This window comes from Podarcis vaucheri (assembly GCF_965113315.1).
Source record: "Podarcis vaucheri genome assembly, chromosome: 8".
Lineage (NCBI taxonomy): Eukaryota > Metazoa > Chordata > Lepidosauria > Squamata > Lacertidae > Podarcis > Podarcis vaucheri.
The window spans coordinates 4,249,158-4,266,397 of NC_138766.1; the positions used below are offsets into that span (position 1 = coordinate 4,249,158).

General features: G+C 41.7%; 1 protein-coding gene across 5 annotated transcripts in view; it reads right to left on the reverse strand.

Moving 5' to 3' along the window:
- Positions 1 to 17,240, reverse strand: part of CFAP61 (cilia and flagella associated protein 61) — a 150,733-nt gene that overhangs the window by 61,299 nt on the left and 72,194 nt on the right. For all 5 annotated transcript variants that reach the window (XM_082234208.1, XM_082234209.1, XM_082234206.1 and 2 more), the window contains one exon: positions 9,385 to 9,512. In XM_082234208.1, coding sequence (XP_082090334.1) covers positions 9,385 to 9,512 — 128 coding nt within the window. The remainder of the gene's footprint in view (positions 1 to 9,384; positions 9,513 to 17,240) is intronic.

Genomic DNA, 17,240 nt, shown 5'->3' on the forward strand with positions numbered 1-17,240 from the left:
CCCTTTGGTTAAAAGACAAAGCTTCAAGTTAAGAGCTCAACCCAATGAAGCCTTAAACAAGTGCACCTGCATCACTGAAGCAAATAATTCCAGCAGAGATTCCTGTTGCTGTGACTACAAAATGGGAAGAACAGCTCAAAGATACTTGTAAAGCAGTAGGGATTAGAGTATCTAGGGAAATAAGTAAAAGGTATTGGGTTTCATTGCCTGGTTTTAGAGGGCAGCTAGAAAAGAAGGACTCAACATCCTTGGCTTTAAAATAAAAAGGATTATGTTGCCAATTTATTGGAAATACAAGAAACTGTAAAAGATTGCTGTTTTCTATGTTTTTCATTAATGGCAAATCAGTCAGATCATCAGTACTTTTAATGATTCCAATGGATGGGGTAGTTACTTTTTTTTTAATGAACCAAAACACACCTTTTCCCAGCAATATTCAAAAAATGTTTTTCAGTAAATGTCAGACACACTGTGAGCATTACACTAACTTGTAAATCTTAACCATTAGAAGGCAAATATTCTAGCACATGGTTTGAAGGCAGATAATGCAACCATCTTGCTGAAACTGAGTAAATCTGGTCCTGGTCAGTGGCTGCAGAGCCATCCTATGTATGTTGCTGTGAGGTCCGCAGAAGAAAAGCAGGATAGAAAGATAAATTAGTGGGGAATGTCAGATAATATATGTAAATCTCAATGCTGTTTTTGTCCCCCGTTGCCATACCACAGTCTGGTGCAAAGTGGCCTAATTGGCATGGTATATGGCGCATTTTTACACATGTACAATTATTTGGGCCTGAATACAGGTATCATGTGCACTTTGAATCTGTGAACATCTAGGTCTTGTCTCATGTATGGAAGCCTCTGCACACTGCCATTCACACAAACACACAGAGCTGAATATTGTCTCCAACTCAAATGTCTGTGTGTGCTTTGATTCACATGCTGAGCAAATTGTCTCCTCATCTACACCCCCAGTGGTGGGGCTGCTCTATACCTGCTGAGGGATGGATATGAGGAACTGTTCCCTCTACTGAAATGAAGGGAAAGACATGGGGGAGATCTGTGCATAGCGAAAATAAAACCCAGGTTAGAAGTATTCAATTTATGCTAGCAAAAGAATATATTTAAAGATAATTCCCAAAAAATATGTTTGGATGTACTGTATGTTAAATGGACACCATCCACTGTAAATGTGATTTCACAACAAGGCAAGATAGAACATGCCCTATTTATCTCTGTCCCATGAAAAGAGACAATATCTGAATGAAGCTACTCCAGTAAGACTGAGCACATGACAAACCACTGTATTGTTTTGCTTTGGCATAATTTACCCTCAGTACGAAGGGGGAAACAGTGGGGAAAGGGGGCACATATTTCAGCCAATTCATGTGGCAAAAGGCAGATAGCATAAAACAATAACAATTACTAAAACATTCATTACATGTTAGCCCTGTGATCAGCAAGTAAGCACTAACTATTTAATTAGTCAACTAATTAGCAGCAGGCGACATGGAAGACTCCTGACATTCTCAGACAAATGTAAGATAAAAAGCCTAATTAAACAGCAAGCATTATGCTACCCATTGCCAAACAAGACAGCTGTGCAGGATATTGTGTAATATTGGGCTACAAGATAACAGGACTTGTAGCTATTCTGTCACAAGTTAGGTTTTGGAAGCATGCAATTTCTAAGCTATTTTTAGACAGCTAAACAGCCCCAAAGGAAGGAAAAGGAAATAAGAATTCATTCTAAACAGAAAATCAGTGCTTTTACGAAATGTATCTATATATTAGCAAGGGAAGTGCTATCCACTGTGAATGGTGCGTGCACATTTAAGTGACCATTTCCCCCTGCAATATAGATATTTATTTTGAGAGATACAACTTTTCCCCTATCGTCAGTTCCATGGTTATTGGGAAAGCTGGCAATTAAAATATTAATGTGGCATTCACAACTGACAGTGCACCCTTGAAATTGTGATCCCTGGTCCTTCAGAAATGCAGAAGCTGTATCAGTAATGGAACATGGCCTGTGATGTATAAGGGCCCCTCATAGCCCCACTTCCATAACTGGAGAAGCATGAGAGGAAAATGAAAACAATGTCTATAAGACCCATTAAGGCAACACCTTGCTACTAAAACCTCTTTATGCCCACTCTACTGAAAATAAAGAAGCACCAGTGAGAAATGCAGGAGGTATTTTCTATCTTAGTGGGATATACACATTTTAAAGGAATGCTCCTTAGCCTATTTCCGTGCTCAGATAATAAGCTGAGATGCTGCTCTAGCTTGCAGTTTTCTGCTACAAAAGCAGCAGTGACTAATGTTAGCACCATAACAAAAGTGGAAAAGGGGGGGTATATCTTTCCAGCATTTTAAAAAACATTTATATTTTAAATCTTTTCAAAGCCCCAATCACAGTAACTAGCATGCCTGAAAATGAATTATATTTGTCTGCTCCTGTGCTAACTGCTTATGCGAAATAATTAGGCAGTAAGAATAATGAAGAGGAAATGGCTTCCTTTTTAAAGATTAGGTTTAAAATTGATTCTATTTTTAGCATGTGTCTCTCCTGCAAGAAAATCAAGAAAGGCTGAGTGGACTTAATATCCAGGTCCTAGGAGTGTACATAAATTCAGGAATGAATTATAAAACTGCAGCATTGTGTGGATTTATAAAAGTGACTGCTCAGGATAAAGATGTGGTTATAACAAGGCATATTTTATTAGTGCATCTTAAAATATCCAGAATATATCAGATTCCCACCCTGCAATGTGACTGTATCTGAAAACTTTGTTCCATTTCAGAGGCTCTCTTTCATGTGGCTAGTGGACACCCAAGAGAGAGCCTTATTGGTTACGACATCCAGGATGTGGAATTATACCTAGTGAGATATCACCTGCTTGTGGGGAAGGGGTAAAAATGATTTTAGTTAAGCAAACCAATTTAGAATCTTGATTTTAGTGTATATTCTGCTCCTGCTTTAACTGCTTACTTTTGCTTGCTTGCTTTTAGGATGTTTTGCTTTATATAATAATATATTTTTCATCACAGAAAGACTACAGTATTTCATAGAGTTGGAAGAGACCACAAGGGCCATTTTATGCTTTGCACTAGAATGCTGCATAGGAAAGGCATGAAATTAAATACAAATATATTATTTCTCTTACACAAGAGCCTGCAAACGCATGAGAACTGCTACAGATTGTCCCTATTTTAGCACTGTGCAAACTACTGCATGAAGAAGAAGAAGAAGAAGAAGAGGAGGAGGAGGAGGAGGAGGAGGAGTTTGGATTTGATATCCCGCCTTTCACTCCCTTTAAGGAGTCTCCAAGCGGCTAGCATTCTCCTTTCCCTTCCTCCCCCACAACAAACACTCTGTGAGGTGAGTGGGGCTGAGAGACTTCAGAGAAGTGTGACTGGCCCAAGGTCACCCAGCAGCTGCATGTGGAGGAGCGGAGACGCAGGTATATGCAACAAGGCACTAGTGTTTTCAATTTTATAGCCAATAACCAAGGAACTGATGATAGGGGAAACTCTACCAGTAAGGAGATCCAAGCTGGATGTTCCAAGCTTAGACTGTGTATCTTATGCAAACCAACTTTGTGTTTCTATACAAATAATTAAGAAACGTGCATGGTTTTGGAACCCAAGTTAAACTGTTTGTCTTTTCTTGCTGCTGTATGAATCTGATCTTTAAAGAGTTTGTAAGTAAGCCATTTTTAACTTACTAAACATGTGGTCTCTTTCAAGGCTAAGGAAAATGGGGAATTTTGGAAGCAACTTATAAGGGGATATTTTTAAGGCCTTAATAGGGTATATTTCCATGCTTTGTGTACTGCATATTTTGTGATTTTAAGTTTCTGCTGGAGCTCTCCCACCAAAGAGTACTTGCCCCCAAACCTGGATCTAGGCATGCAGGGAATTCTCCTTTGTATTATATCTAGTATTTTATCTTTTACCGAAAAATACAAGATTAAAACCAACAGTTTTTGTGATTCTAAGTTCTTTTAAACATATTGTGTTTTCATGTTTAAATGTTGTTACCTGCCCTGGGACCTTAGGGTGAAGGGAAGGTAATTAATAATAATACTGAGTCAAAATAGTCATTCTAGGGAATTTGCTGGACTAGGATGTAGGGAAGCTAGATTTCTATGCTTGATTGATTTTAAAGGTCTTTCACATAGTAGCTCCCAAACTCATGTTAGAACCAAAACAGGACATGCAACGAAAAAGAGATATTCACTAGCTCATTGTTGTTGTTTTGCAAAAGAGTTGTGCCTTTTGTACTGCTCCTGCTAGTGGATTAAAGGTGACCAGCATAACTGCAGGGATGACCTTGTATGAATTATGAAGGCCTTCTACTTGCTTTCACTTGAACAGAAACAGAACCCTTCATGTGATCCGGGATGCTGATAAATTAGGGTCCCTGATCATGTGAGGTGGTCTACTTCTGTGAACAAAAGCCTTTTGCAGACCTACCCCACACAACATGGAGGTGATTGGAGAAGGAAGGGGAGCAGCATGCATCTGAGGGCATGAGGAGTGGGGCTTCCATGCGCACTCCTGCCCCCAGTGCTTGTGCTTTCACGCAAACACACCTTATACGTAATACATAATATATACAATAAGACTTGTAATATAGTTAAATATAGGCAAGATATTAAAAGAAAAAATGAACTATATAATAATCCAAAAATAATTCAATCTTCCCTACCAGAGAAAAATGGCAGATTAAGTTGATGGATTATGCCAAAATGGCAAAAATAACCAGAAGGATCAGAAATCAGGAAGATTATGTTGGTTGTTGGTAATTGACTGTAAAACTTTAAACTGAAAAACTATTTTTTAAAAAATAAATTTAATTTTTTAAAAAAATTCAATCTCTTGACCTTCCTGAATGGTGTTGTACAGCTTCAACCACAAATATACAGAGGATATACATGGCTTAGCTTCTCCTTCCTTGATATATTTTGAGAAACTGCTTTTGTACTGATTTTATTCATAATTGGACAGCTCTGATTTGGTATTTTAATACTGTTTGGTATTTTTAGTAGCTTTACACTGACCTTTAGCAAAAATACATATGAAAATCTACACACACAAAAAACCTATCTCTGGCAGCAGGCTGCAGTCTTTAAAATAACCTTTCAAAAAGGCGAACAATCAAGGGGACAGCGAGCTAGGAAAGAAAGGGAATAGATTAAAACAAAAACAAAAACCCACAAAGCGCAAGCTTTTCACCCTGATTCCAGAGCTTAATAGTGTACATGTGGTGCTACAATCTCACAAGGAATTCCTACTCTGGGACTGGTCATAAAGAATATTGTGCATCAAAGGAGATGGAAATGGATAGCAGAATTATAATACAGAAGGGAATGCATATTATTTAAAATAGGGTTGGCTACCCTGTGGTAGCCATTGTACTACATTGCACCACAGGTCCCAGCATCCTTCATCACTGGGTCATGCTGGCTGTCGCTGATGTCAGTTGGAATCCAACATAAGGACAACAAAAAGTTATCTACCCTGGTTTAAATGAACCAAGGTGTGGGAAAGGGGAAGGTGGAGTTTAAAAGGCCTAAATTGTATGGCATAGAGCAGGGGTAGCCAAGGGGGTGGTCATTGTTCAGGGATACTGAGAGTTGGAGCACATCAACATCTGGAGGGTACATTTGCTACGGAGAAGGGAGACCAAGATAATAAAAGGTCTGGAAAACAATCTTATGAGGAACGGTTGAGGGAGTTGGGTATGTGTAGCCTGAGAAAGAGGAGACTCAGAGGAGATAGGATAGCCATCTTCAAATATCTCAAGGGCTGTCATGTGGAAGATGGAACAAAGCTTGTTTTCTCCTGCTCTGGAGGGTAGGACTCAAACCAGTGGATTCAAGTTACAAAGAAGGTGATTCTAAATAAACATCAGGAAAAACTTTCTGACAGTAAGAGCTGTTCGACAGTGGAATGGACTCCCTTGGGAGGTGATGGATTCTCCTTCCTTGGAGGTTGCTGGGTGGACAAGATGATCCTTCAGCCCCCTTCCAACTCTGCAATTCTATGATTCTATTCTAAGCTTGTTCTTAACATGTTTGCTTACATCTAAGGCAGGTTGACTAATTTTTAAACGGAAATAAACCTCCTTATGTTCAGTTGCTCTAGTGTTAGCACTTTTATCTTTATTTTATTTATTGCCTTTATATCCCACCTTTTTCTCCCTGGAGTTCAAGGAGGCATACATGGGTCTCCCTTTCCTCATTTAATTCCCACAACCGGTGAGCTTCATGGCTGAGTGATGATTTGAACCTTGGTCTCCCAGGTGCCAGTCAGACACACTAACCACTATACCGCAATAGCTTTCCATTTTCTCATTTTTCTTTATTTTTCCACTTTTCTCATAGCTAAGTTGGAAGTGAGCAGGGCTGAGAGAAAAACCTCTGGAGCCACAAGGCACAGAGAGGTAAGGTGGAAGATAGGGTAGATGCAACTTCCCTCATCACACACTGGGTGGTTGTTGTGGCCTGTTATGCCGAAGTCCTACCCCTAGGGAGCAATGCCAGGGCTAGGTGGTCAGCCCTTGGGGAATTCCTAGGCCAGCTGCTGGAGATTGGCAGGCTTTCCCGCCACCTGTTCATTTGAATTATGGCCAAACTGGCCAGGTCAGGTGAGCAGGGCTTGGGACCTGATAGAAGCTGGCTGCACCCAATCCCAGAGACTGCAGTTGGCCGAAGAACAACCCTCCCTACCTGCCACATATTCAATGATGCTGTGGGTTTGTGTGTGCTAACCTTTTCCTTCTAGGGCACTGCATTCATTGACTTTGCTGTGGTTCAGTAATGGTTGCCCTTTTCAGAACCAGGAAGAAATGTTCCTCCAAACAGATTGGCATTGGGCATGTTTGCCTTCCCCACAGCAGCAGTCACAACTTTGGCGGATAAGGTGGAATCCTTCTACTCTAACAACATGTGTGTGTTGCAGTGGTGCATCACTCTCACCTCAGAACTGTGCGATAACATGCTACACTGTTAGAGGGATCTACTAGGAAGCCTCTGTCCAAAAGCCAAGGCATGTGGTAGATGTGCTATAGAGCTTCCTTTAGTGGCTTGGGAGGGTCAAAAGTGTTGACCTCCAGCTTGCAGATGACCCATTAATCCTGGGCTTGAGGCTATCATGTGATAGCCCCCCACCAGCGGGTCTGTGAGGGATATATACCCAATGCCTAAGCCAAATCCAACCTATATCTGGAATCAATAAAATTGTGGCCAGTTTTAAAATCCCAGAACATTGTCCTGTCCAGTTTGTTCACCTTCTTGGCTCAGGTCTTGCTCTGGTGTGTGTCACTGTGAGTAGGTCTGCAATTACTGCCTTTGTCCCACAAAAGGACTAAAGAAGGGAAATCGATTTCATTTTTCCAGGCCTGTTTAAATGGCATGATACTTCTTTGCTGCTGTAGTATTTTTTAATTTGTTTATTTTGAGAGGTTTGATTTTATTTACAAAATTCGGAGACACCATATTTCAAAAAATAAATAAAGTAATAGGTGAAGCCACCATGAAAACTCCACAATTAGCATTATTAAATATGATTAAATGCATTTGTTGAGGAACATATGCTTGTTTGTTGTAGGATATATGCTAGTGGTAGTAGAAATAACGGTGGCTCGGTTCTGGAAGGACTTAAAGAGTGCATATTTGGCATGTTTGCCGGCAAAACTATGGGAAATTGTCTGAATGAAAAGCTCACCTAAAATTATGTATACAAAAAATAAAAACACAGAGATACTTTTGCTGAAGACTCCTACAGTTTTATTTTCAGTAGCTGTAGGCATTCCTTCAAATACCCTAGTTCCCAAACTCTGTAGGTTTCAAAGCTAAGCAACAGAAGTTTGAATTGTGCTTGGAAATGATCGGCAGTAGTTTAATTAAGAACTGGTGAGATGTATTCTGTATGACCCATCTTCATCAACAATCTAACAAAATGTTTTTGGACAAACTCAAGTGCCTGAGAAGTCATCAAAGGCAGACTCATTGCAGTACAGTGGTACCTCGGGTTACATACGCTTCAGGTTACAGACTCCGCTAACCCAGAAATATTACCTTGGGTTAAGAACTTTGCTTCAGGATGAGAACAGAAATCGTGCTCTGGCAGCTTGGCGGCAGCGGGAGGCCCCATTAGCTAAAGTGGTGCTTCAGGTTAAGAACAGTTTCAAGTTAAGAATGGACCTCTGGAACGAATTAAATACTTAACCCAAGGTACCACTGTAATCTCATTTGGAAGTTATGAGAGCATGAACAACAATGGTTTCAAGTATTGTTTTAATTATTTGTTTTGAAATGTTATTTGTGTTTAATCAAAAGTAAATTATACTGAGTTCAAGCAAGCATCCATAGGGTTCAGCCTTAAACTCTTATGCTGTAGACCACCTTGAGTGCAAAAACTAGAAATGTTGGCTAAAATACTTTAAAATAAACACATTGTAAGTTACCCTTAGAGCAAGAGACTCGCTTTACAGATAGGGCCATCTCAACCCCCATGCATAACTGTCCACACTTCATGAGGCAAACTTGCTTGCCATGGGTACACTGCTGTTACACTGCTTTCCCATCACAAACATTTTTTAAAATTATTATTATGAATACCCCACCCATCTGGAGGGGAAGATGTATGTGCTTCTTAAAATAACCACACAGACATGTCTACAATACCCAGCTTGGCTGTGCCTCCCCTTTGCACGTAAACAGACATGCACATTTATTTCTAAATCACCTACAGCATTTGCTTTGTGCAAGACAAAATAAGACCCAGGACCTTTCCTCAAGCAGCCAGTTTAAAAGACTATGCATGAAAGGGAAGGAAAGTAGAGGGAAAAGCTAGGAAGGTTAATTTTAGAACGCCACTGTGCACTAAGCAGATCTGTTCCATGTTGGTATTCTGGCTGGGAGGAAACTGTTACAGCCATCATACATCCCTCATTCTCTAGCTGGCAACTTACTCTTCTCCTCACCTCTGCATTCCCAGGGCATAAATTCTGCAAAGGAAGAAGGAAGGAAGCCCCCTGCAAGCAATGAGTGGGATTAAGTGAATATTCCCATTTCTAATGTTTTGCTGTAAGGGGTATGTTGCCTACCCTGTAAGTGCTTGCTGTAGGAAACACCTAGGTACCTAGAGCAATCTTATTTGTTGTATACACATCAGAGGCAGCCTGAGACATCCCCAACATGGGAGTGAAGGTGGAAGGGGAAAAGACTCAATGTGCACACAGAGCTTTGGGTCACAGTAGCATAAGTAAGTTAGAAAAGCTGAAGAAACTCAAATGTAGAAAAAAAAGAGAAATATTAAAGCATACAGGATTTCCCTAATTATAAGAAGCTACACACATTAAATACTTACCAAAAAGTCAATGTTTCTAGGAAGGAGATTCCCACATTTGATGCCCCAACTACTACAATTCTAGCATTCACCGACACTTTAGGCTCCAAGGACAACTTCCGATTAAAGTGGTTCAATGCATACTTTACCTGCAAGAGGAGTTAACAAAAAGAAGTGATGACAAAATGATGAGAACTCTTTAAATGATTTCTAACAGCATTACTAAGGAAACAGTCTCAACCATACATAAAGGTAAAGGTAAAGGTACTCCTGCCCTTACGGGCCAGTCTTGACAGACTCTAGGGTTGTGCGCTCATCTCACTCTATAGGCCGGGAGCCAGCGCTGTCCGCAGACACTTCCGGGTCACATGGCCAGCGTGACAAGCTGCATCTGGCGAGCCAGCGCAGCACACGGAACACCGTTTACCTTCCCGCTGATAAGCGGTCCCTACTTATCTACTTGCACCCGGAGGTGCTTTTGAACTGCTAGGTTGGCAGGCGCTGGGACCGAACGACAGGAGTGCACCACGCCGCGGGGATTCGAACCGCCGACCATGCAATCGGCAAGTCCTAGGCGCTGAGGTTTTACCCACAGCGCCACCCGCATCCCTATCAACCATACATATATATTCCAAAATTTGAAGGAATGGCATACATTGTACTTCTATGGAGCTGCCACCACAGATCACAAGTAAACAATTTGTGATATAGTTAATTTCATTCCTATGAGAAAAGAACAGAAAATTTATTGAAAATGATGAGCCATTGTTGTGAAAGACAGCTGACCATTGTAGCAAGCCAATATAAATACCATATTAAAATAGCTTTGGAGAACTAAGCCCAAACTAACAAAATGAATTTCAACAGGGACAAATGTAAGGTTCTACACTTAGGCAGGAAGAACCAGCACACAAATATAAGATGGGGGACACCTGGCTTGCCAGTAGTACACTAATAAAGGATTTAGGGGTCTTAGTAGACCACGAATGTGATGTAGCAGTAAAATAAGCTAAAGCTATTCTAGGCTTCATCAACAAAAGCCGAGTGTCCACATCAAGGGAAGTAAAAGCCTTAATCTTTCCAGCAGTTTCAAACCATACCTGGAACACTGTGTCCGGTTCTGGGCACAAGTTAAGAAGGATAATGACAAGCTGGAATGTGTGCAGGGGAGGGCGACCAAGATGATCAAGGGTCTGGAAACCAAGCCTTATGAGGAACAGTTGAGCAAACTGGGTATGTTTAGCCTGGAAAAGAGGGGTCTGAGAGGAGATATGATAGCCATCTTCAAATATCTAAAGGGCTGTCCCATGGATGAAGGAGCAAGCTTGTTTTCTCCTCCTCTGGAAGCCAGGACCCAAACCAATGGATTCAAGTTACAAGAAATGAGATTCAGACTAAACATCAGGAAGAACTTTCTGACAGGAAGAGCTGTTCGACAGCTACATCTGCAGTGGACTCTCCTTCCTTGGAGATATTTAACCAGAGGTCTGTCTTATGATCTGTCTTGTATGATCTAACTGAGATTCCTGCATTGCAGGGGGTTAGACTGGATGACCCCTTCCAACTCTACAATTCTATGATTTTGTGATTCTAGGTGTGACACTGCTGTTGCTCACAACGATGCTAGTGCTTGGAGCTGCTCTAAAGTTTTAAGCAGAGTTAAAAATTGGATTCTGTGAACAGGTTTAGCTGCTGACTCACTTTGCTGGCCTGAAAAACCACAAAATTCCAGTACAGAATCCAAATAAAGGAAACATATTCCTGAAGATAAAAGTGTTAACAATTTAAATGTGTGTTCTTTTTAAGATTTTTTTTTTTTAAACTCCAGATATATGTTTTTCCTCTAATAATACTTTTGCAGTGCAATCATGACATCCAGTGGCCAATGTCAGCGACTAGTATCAGTCAAGTGGTGTCCCTAAAAATATTCCTTTATATGTTCTACAACATTCTTTGATGATTATATACCTAGTAATTTCAAAAGATGTATTTCAGGTACAGCAGCACTGCAGACATACTAGTTTAATTCTTCCTTCTTACTTGGGATCTCTGAATTGTTGTTGAATGGGAAGAGATCTCTAACAAAATTCTTAGCACTCATATGAAAAACAATTCTCAGAAATTTGTGTGTGTGTTGATAGTTAACATTAGTGATCGGTTGTGTAGACATGCACTGAATATCTGCCCGTTACAACGGCTGCCCCGTTAAAGAGACACCACTCCACCCTCTACAGGAGCCGGAGTACTGCTGCAACTCAGCAGGCCGAGCCTAGAGAATGGCAGGGCCTGGAGCAGCTGTTGCTTTTAAAGATGAGCTCATGGAGCTCAGAGGTAGGAACAGAGGAAGGAGAGTGGTTTTCTGGGGAGAGAATGAGAAGGGCAAAGGCTTGAGGGGCTACAGTCTCTTGACTCCAATGCTGCTTCTTTATCAGCCAGCAAGGAGGCACAGGGGGCCTTAAAAAGAGGCCTCTGCTACCACCCCATCCTTCTAGGTAGATGACATAATGGGACAGAGCTGCTGGGAGTAACTGTAGGGTATCCGAAGAAGTGGTCAGTGACAGGACTGCTGGACTGCCTACAAATGCTGAAATAAGGAAAAGAAGAAGCGGACACGGAGCAATGGATCCAAACTACAAGGAAATGGATCCAAACTACAAGGAAATGGATCCAAACTACAAGAAAGAAGATTCCACCTAAACATTAGGAAGAACTTCCTGACAGTAAGAGCTGTTCGACAGTGGAATTTGCTGCCAAGGAGTGTGGTGGAGTCTCCTACTTTGGAGGTCTTTAAGCAGAGGCTTGACAACCATATGTCAGGAGTGCTCTGATAGTGTTTCCTGCTTGGCAGGGGGTTGGACTCGATGGCCCTTGTGGTCTCTTCCAACTCTATGATTCTATGATTCTAAACTTATGAAACATTTTAGGCTAATTGGGAAAAAGCAGCACTGCAGTAAATAACTGCTTACCTGGAGGCAGCAGAAAGGTCTAAGGGCAGGCATGACCAAACTTGGCCCTCCAGCTGTTTTGGGACTCCAGTTCCCATCATCTCTGACCACTGGTCCTGTCAGCTAGGGATGACGGGAGTTGTAGTCCCAAAACAGCTGGAGGGCCAGCTTTGTCTAAGCGTAAGGGTTAGCAGAGCTGTGTACTCTCTCAGTTGGCCAGGAACTCCCTTCCCCCATGTGGTGCTGGGAAGCTGGAGGGCCATGACAGTAAGTCTTATGGCAGCGCTTACCCCCTTCTCTCTTTTTAATTGATCTGAGTCACTTTGGGATACAAATTGTTTGAAAAGTGGGTTAAAAGTATATTAATAAATGGTTGGTATGGGGGTTTACTTCCTTAATCTGCTTCAGGCCATCTGAAGAAAAATGACTGCAAGTCTGCTTTATTCTTCACAAATGGCATGTACTACTGTAGCTCGCATAGCAATCTAATGCCTATTCCATTCAATGGGATTTACTCCTACATAAGCATGCACAGAATCAAGAATTTTGCCCTTTTGGATTCTGTTCTTACAGTAGCCAACTAGATGCCCATGTCACATGTCAATAAAGCACTACTGAATATTTTGTATGTATTTTAAGTAATTTTTATACTATATGGCACAATGGTAGAAGGATTCAAGAGAAGGGGAAAGATAAAGAAGATTTGTTTTTTCCATTTTCCTTCCTTTGAAGGCTACCCCAATTCTGTGAGCCCTGAACAAGTAATCATTAACTAATATGCAACAGAGCAAGATTTATTATCTGTGAATACAAGCACTAGGCCTTGTGTTGAGCTTAGCCATTCCTGCTGTGGCCGCCTGTCACATTGTTTCCACCTGGGAGGGCAGAGTGCTCTCCTGTTACTTCTCTGGCATTTCTGGTGTGAAATTCAAGGATCACTTTTGCATGAGGCAAGTCAGCTCCATCTATTTTAAGTAACAATTTACCTCCACTTAAAATGCATACACAGGACTTTGGGGAAGAGGCACACTATTTCACAAACTCATGGGCATACTGCAAATCTCATGTCAGCACAGCTAGTGTCTCCAGTATTAACTACTTCCTTTCTCTAGCACAACGAGCAAGATTTAAATCAATATATTATTTGTGTTCATCTGGCCATACATTTATGAAGCCAAATCCATGATCGGTGTACATACATTGCTATCAAACTATAAATATTTATTTGTGGCTTAAATACCTTTTTTAAAAAAACTTTTGGTAAGGCATTTAATGTAGAACAGCTTGCCATACAAATAACCAACCACCTGCTAATTCCAGTTCTATAACACCCATTCTGAGCTTCTACAACAGTGAATCTGCCTGAAAAATGCTGTTAAGGTATCTTCTATTTCATTCTCTTTTAAAAGAAGAACAAATTAGAGGTGCAAGAAAGAATAAATCAACAAAAACTGTTGTGTTCCCCTTGTTCAGACTCTGTGATACAATGGATCATTGACACAATTGCTGGCTGCACGTTAGTCTGATGTACAAGAATGGATCACTGAATACACTACTAATGTAGTCACTCTGAGTGTGTTGTCTCTGAGCATCCTACTATATGGAACATGGCTTCCCCAAGACAGTACTGATGCATACACACATCCAATAAATGAACAGAAGAGGAAGTCTGCTAGGTGATGAAATATAGCAGGAACCCTTTTCAAGCCTGTGTTGTTTCAGGCCAGTTGGCTTCAAGATGGCAGCAGGAGGTCAGTTAGCAAGCTATGCAGTAACCATGGAAACCACGATTGAGTCACTTTACACTCCCTCTGGATTGTCATACTGGGGAGCAGAATTGTATTGCTATACCTCAGACAAAAACAGAAATTGCCTATCCTACATATAACACTTCTTTTCACTTTTTTCAACCCTCCATTGATAACTGCCCATCTACAGTTTCCTTCTTCATCTCCCACTTTCCATTTTCTTGTTCATTCTAATTCCTCTGGGCTACTCTAATCTACCCCACTTCTGTCAGTCTCCTAGCATTTTATTACTCTTACTCATCTAATAATTTTGCCCTGCCTTTCTCTACAGGAGGAAACTCATCTCATGTCTGTTTCCTCTGCCATTTCTTTCCTTGGACCCTTGACCTCCTCAATATCTCCATTCCTGTTCTCTTGGTCTGCTGTATCCTCCACACCTCTCTACTCTTTCTTTTTATTTATACCCTGCCTTCTGAAGCTGCTACTACCTTGAAGAAGCACTTGCCGGCTCAGTCACACTTTGTTGTAAGAGCAGCTAAGCCAATGGCAGCAAATGAGGCATCACCACTTCTTGACGACATCCACCTGTCTTTAAAGACAATCGACTGCACCTCTGGGGGTGAAGTCAAGCTGCTGCTTTAACAACACTGAAGTGATCTCCCTGGGGTGCAAGACTGGGCAGTTTACATGAAAGTCCTGGGCTGCCCAGATGACAAGACCCTTCTCTTGGCCTCACTGATGTTTGCACTTGGGCAAAAAAAATGAGAGGCACAAATACAAGATGGGTGACACCTGGCTTGAGAGCAGTACATGTGAAAAGGATCTAGGAGTCTTGGTTGACCACAAACTTGACATGAGCCAACAGTGTGACGCGGCAGCTAAAAAAGCCAATGCAATTCTGGGCTGCATCAATAGGAGTATAGCATCTAGATCAAGGGAAGTAATAGTGCCACTGTATTCTGCTCTGGTCAGACCTCACCTGGAGTACTGTGTCCAGTTCTGGGCACCACAATTCAAGAAGGACACTGACAAACTGGAACGTGTCCAGAGGAGGGCAACCAAAATGGTCAAGGGCCTGGAAACGATGCCTTATGAGGAACGGCTAAGGGAGCTGGGCATGTTTAGCCTGGAGAAGAGGAGGTTAAGGGGTGATATGATAGCCATGTTCAAATATATAAAAGGATGTCATATAGAGGAGGGAGAAAGGTTGTTTTCTGCTGCTCCAGAGAAGCGGACACGGAGCAACGGATCCAAACTACAAGAAAGAAGATTCCACCTAAACATTAGGAAGAACTTCCTGACAGTAAGAGCTGTTCGACAGTGGAATTTGCTGCCAAGGAGTGTGGTGGAGTCGCCACCTTTGGAGGTCTTTAAGCAGAGGCTTGACAACCATATGTCAGGAGTGCTCTGATGGTGTTTCCTGCTTGGCAGGGGGTTGGACTTGATGGCCCTTGTGGTCTCTTCCAACTCTATGATTCTATGATTCTATGTGCTCCAAAGGAAAGCAGAGCAATATGTTTGGCACCAGCTTGGCTGCAGGAGTTGCCAGAAGGAGGCGTACATGACACCATCCAACTGCCTTAGGGACTCCACTCCGGATTTAGTTTTTTCATCACCTGACGATATCCTGCAAGGCAGGGAAGGTTTAGGATCAGTTTTTCTTCTCCTAGATGGGCTAGCTTCCCAGGTTGATAAGCCCCATCTGCCCCTCACTTCCCTCTACAGCATGTGCAGAAACAGCCTTCTAGACCCACTGTTGGCCTTGTCCGCTCAATCTGCCAGAGCCTGTCTTCACATGCAGGGAGTGGCCCTAACTCACAGAGGGTTTGAGACCCATTGGCTACCCTCACCTGGTTTAGCCAGCCAGTTGAAGCTGTTTCCCGGGTGAGGCTGCTTTCACATGCTAACAGCTTCTAGGAACCACAGGTGAGAGTGGAGTGCAGGCTGGGGACCAAAGGAGTACAAGGTGTCTCCCACTAGAGGTACTATCCCTCCCCATACACCCCATACAGGTAAGCAGTGGGAATACAAGGCCCCCTTCTTTCACTCATCAGAAAGAAAAAGAGACTCATTCATCCCCTTCAGGCTGTGAGGAAGGGACCCTTCCCTTTCCCCAACCCTTCTTGAAAACTTATTGAGGTTATCTGTGCACTACTTTCAGAGCATCTGACAACCTATACAAAATGTGTTTGTTTTTTTAAGATTAGAAATGGGGAAAGGTCCTTTCTCTACTGTTTGTCTGATGGGCATGGGCTGCCTGTCTCTTACCTTCAACTTACAAAGTGGCCAAGGGTGATTTTGTTTTATATTTTTGAAAAAGAGAGGAGCCTCCACACTCTGTGTTGCTCCTCCAAGTTCAAGTCCATGCTGATCCTCAAGAGGCCTCCAGACACCTGTGCACCTCCTCACTGAGACAGCAGAACTACACTCATTGCATGCAATGCTTTAAGAACACTGCTGTGTTTTAAAAACATGTTTTAAGAACTTTTCCCCTTTACTTCAAAAATTCTGCATGAAATATTATTTTTGATAGGCGCCTGATACTTTCATGCAGAAAACTGGTAAAATGTGATTTTGCATGCAGGATCACAAATTTTAATTCAGTTTGCACAATCACACACATTCCAATACAATATTCAATGTTTACTGTTATAAAAAAATTAAAACAAAACACTATTTTGCTCCTCAAAAGGCATGTTCGAATCTACTTCAGTATAGCTAATGTTGTTACATACTTAAATTCAATCTAACACTTTGATGCTCTGAGCCCTTAATAATGTGACTTCAAATGTCAGACATTTCCATTTGATATGCATTTAATTTTGAAAGAGCTTCTGTCCTGAGTCTAACCCAGGAAAGTTCCTGCTGCACCTCTGTGAAACACTCGCAGCTGGGTCCCAGAAAACACTTGCTGAGATTTAATGTGCCAAAACTCAGCAGGCTGCCTGGCTTGTCAAGACCAGCCTCTGATTCTATCACAATATCTTGCCTACAATACGCCAGGCCTATCATTTCTCTAACACAGCTACACTTCCATACTTTCAAAGTAGGATTAAATCACAGAACCCCACTGATAGTGGGGCCATGTTTTATGTGGATGGTAAGCTTCCTGTACCTTCATTATTTCTCTGTTGTCCATATTATGTTCTCCAAATCACTGCCCTCTCACACTTTCCCCTCCTTC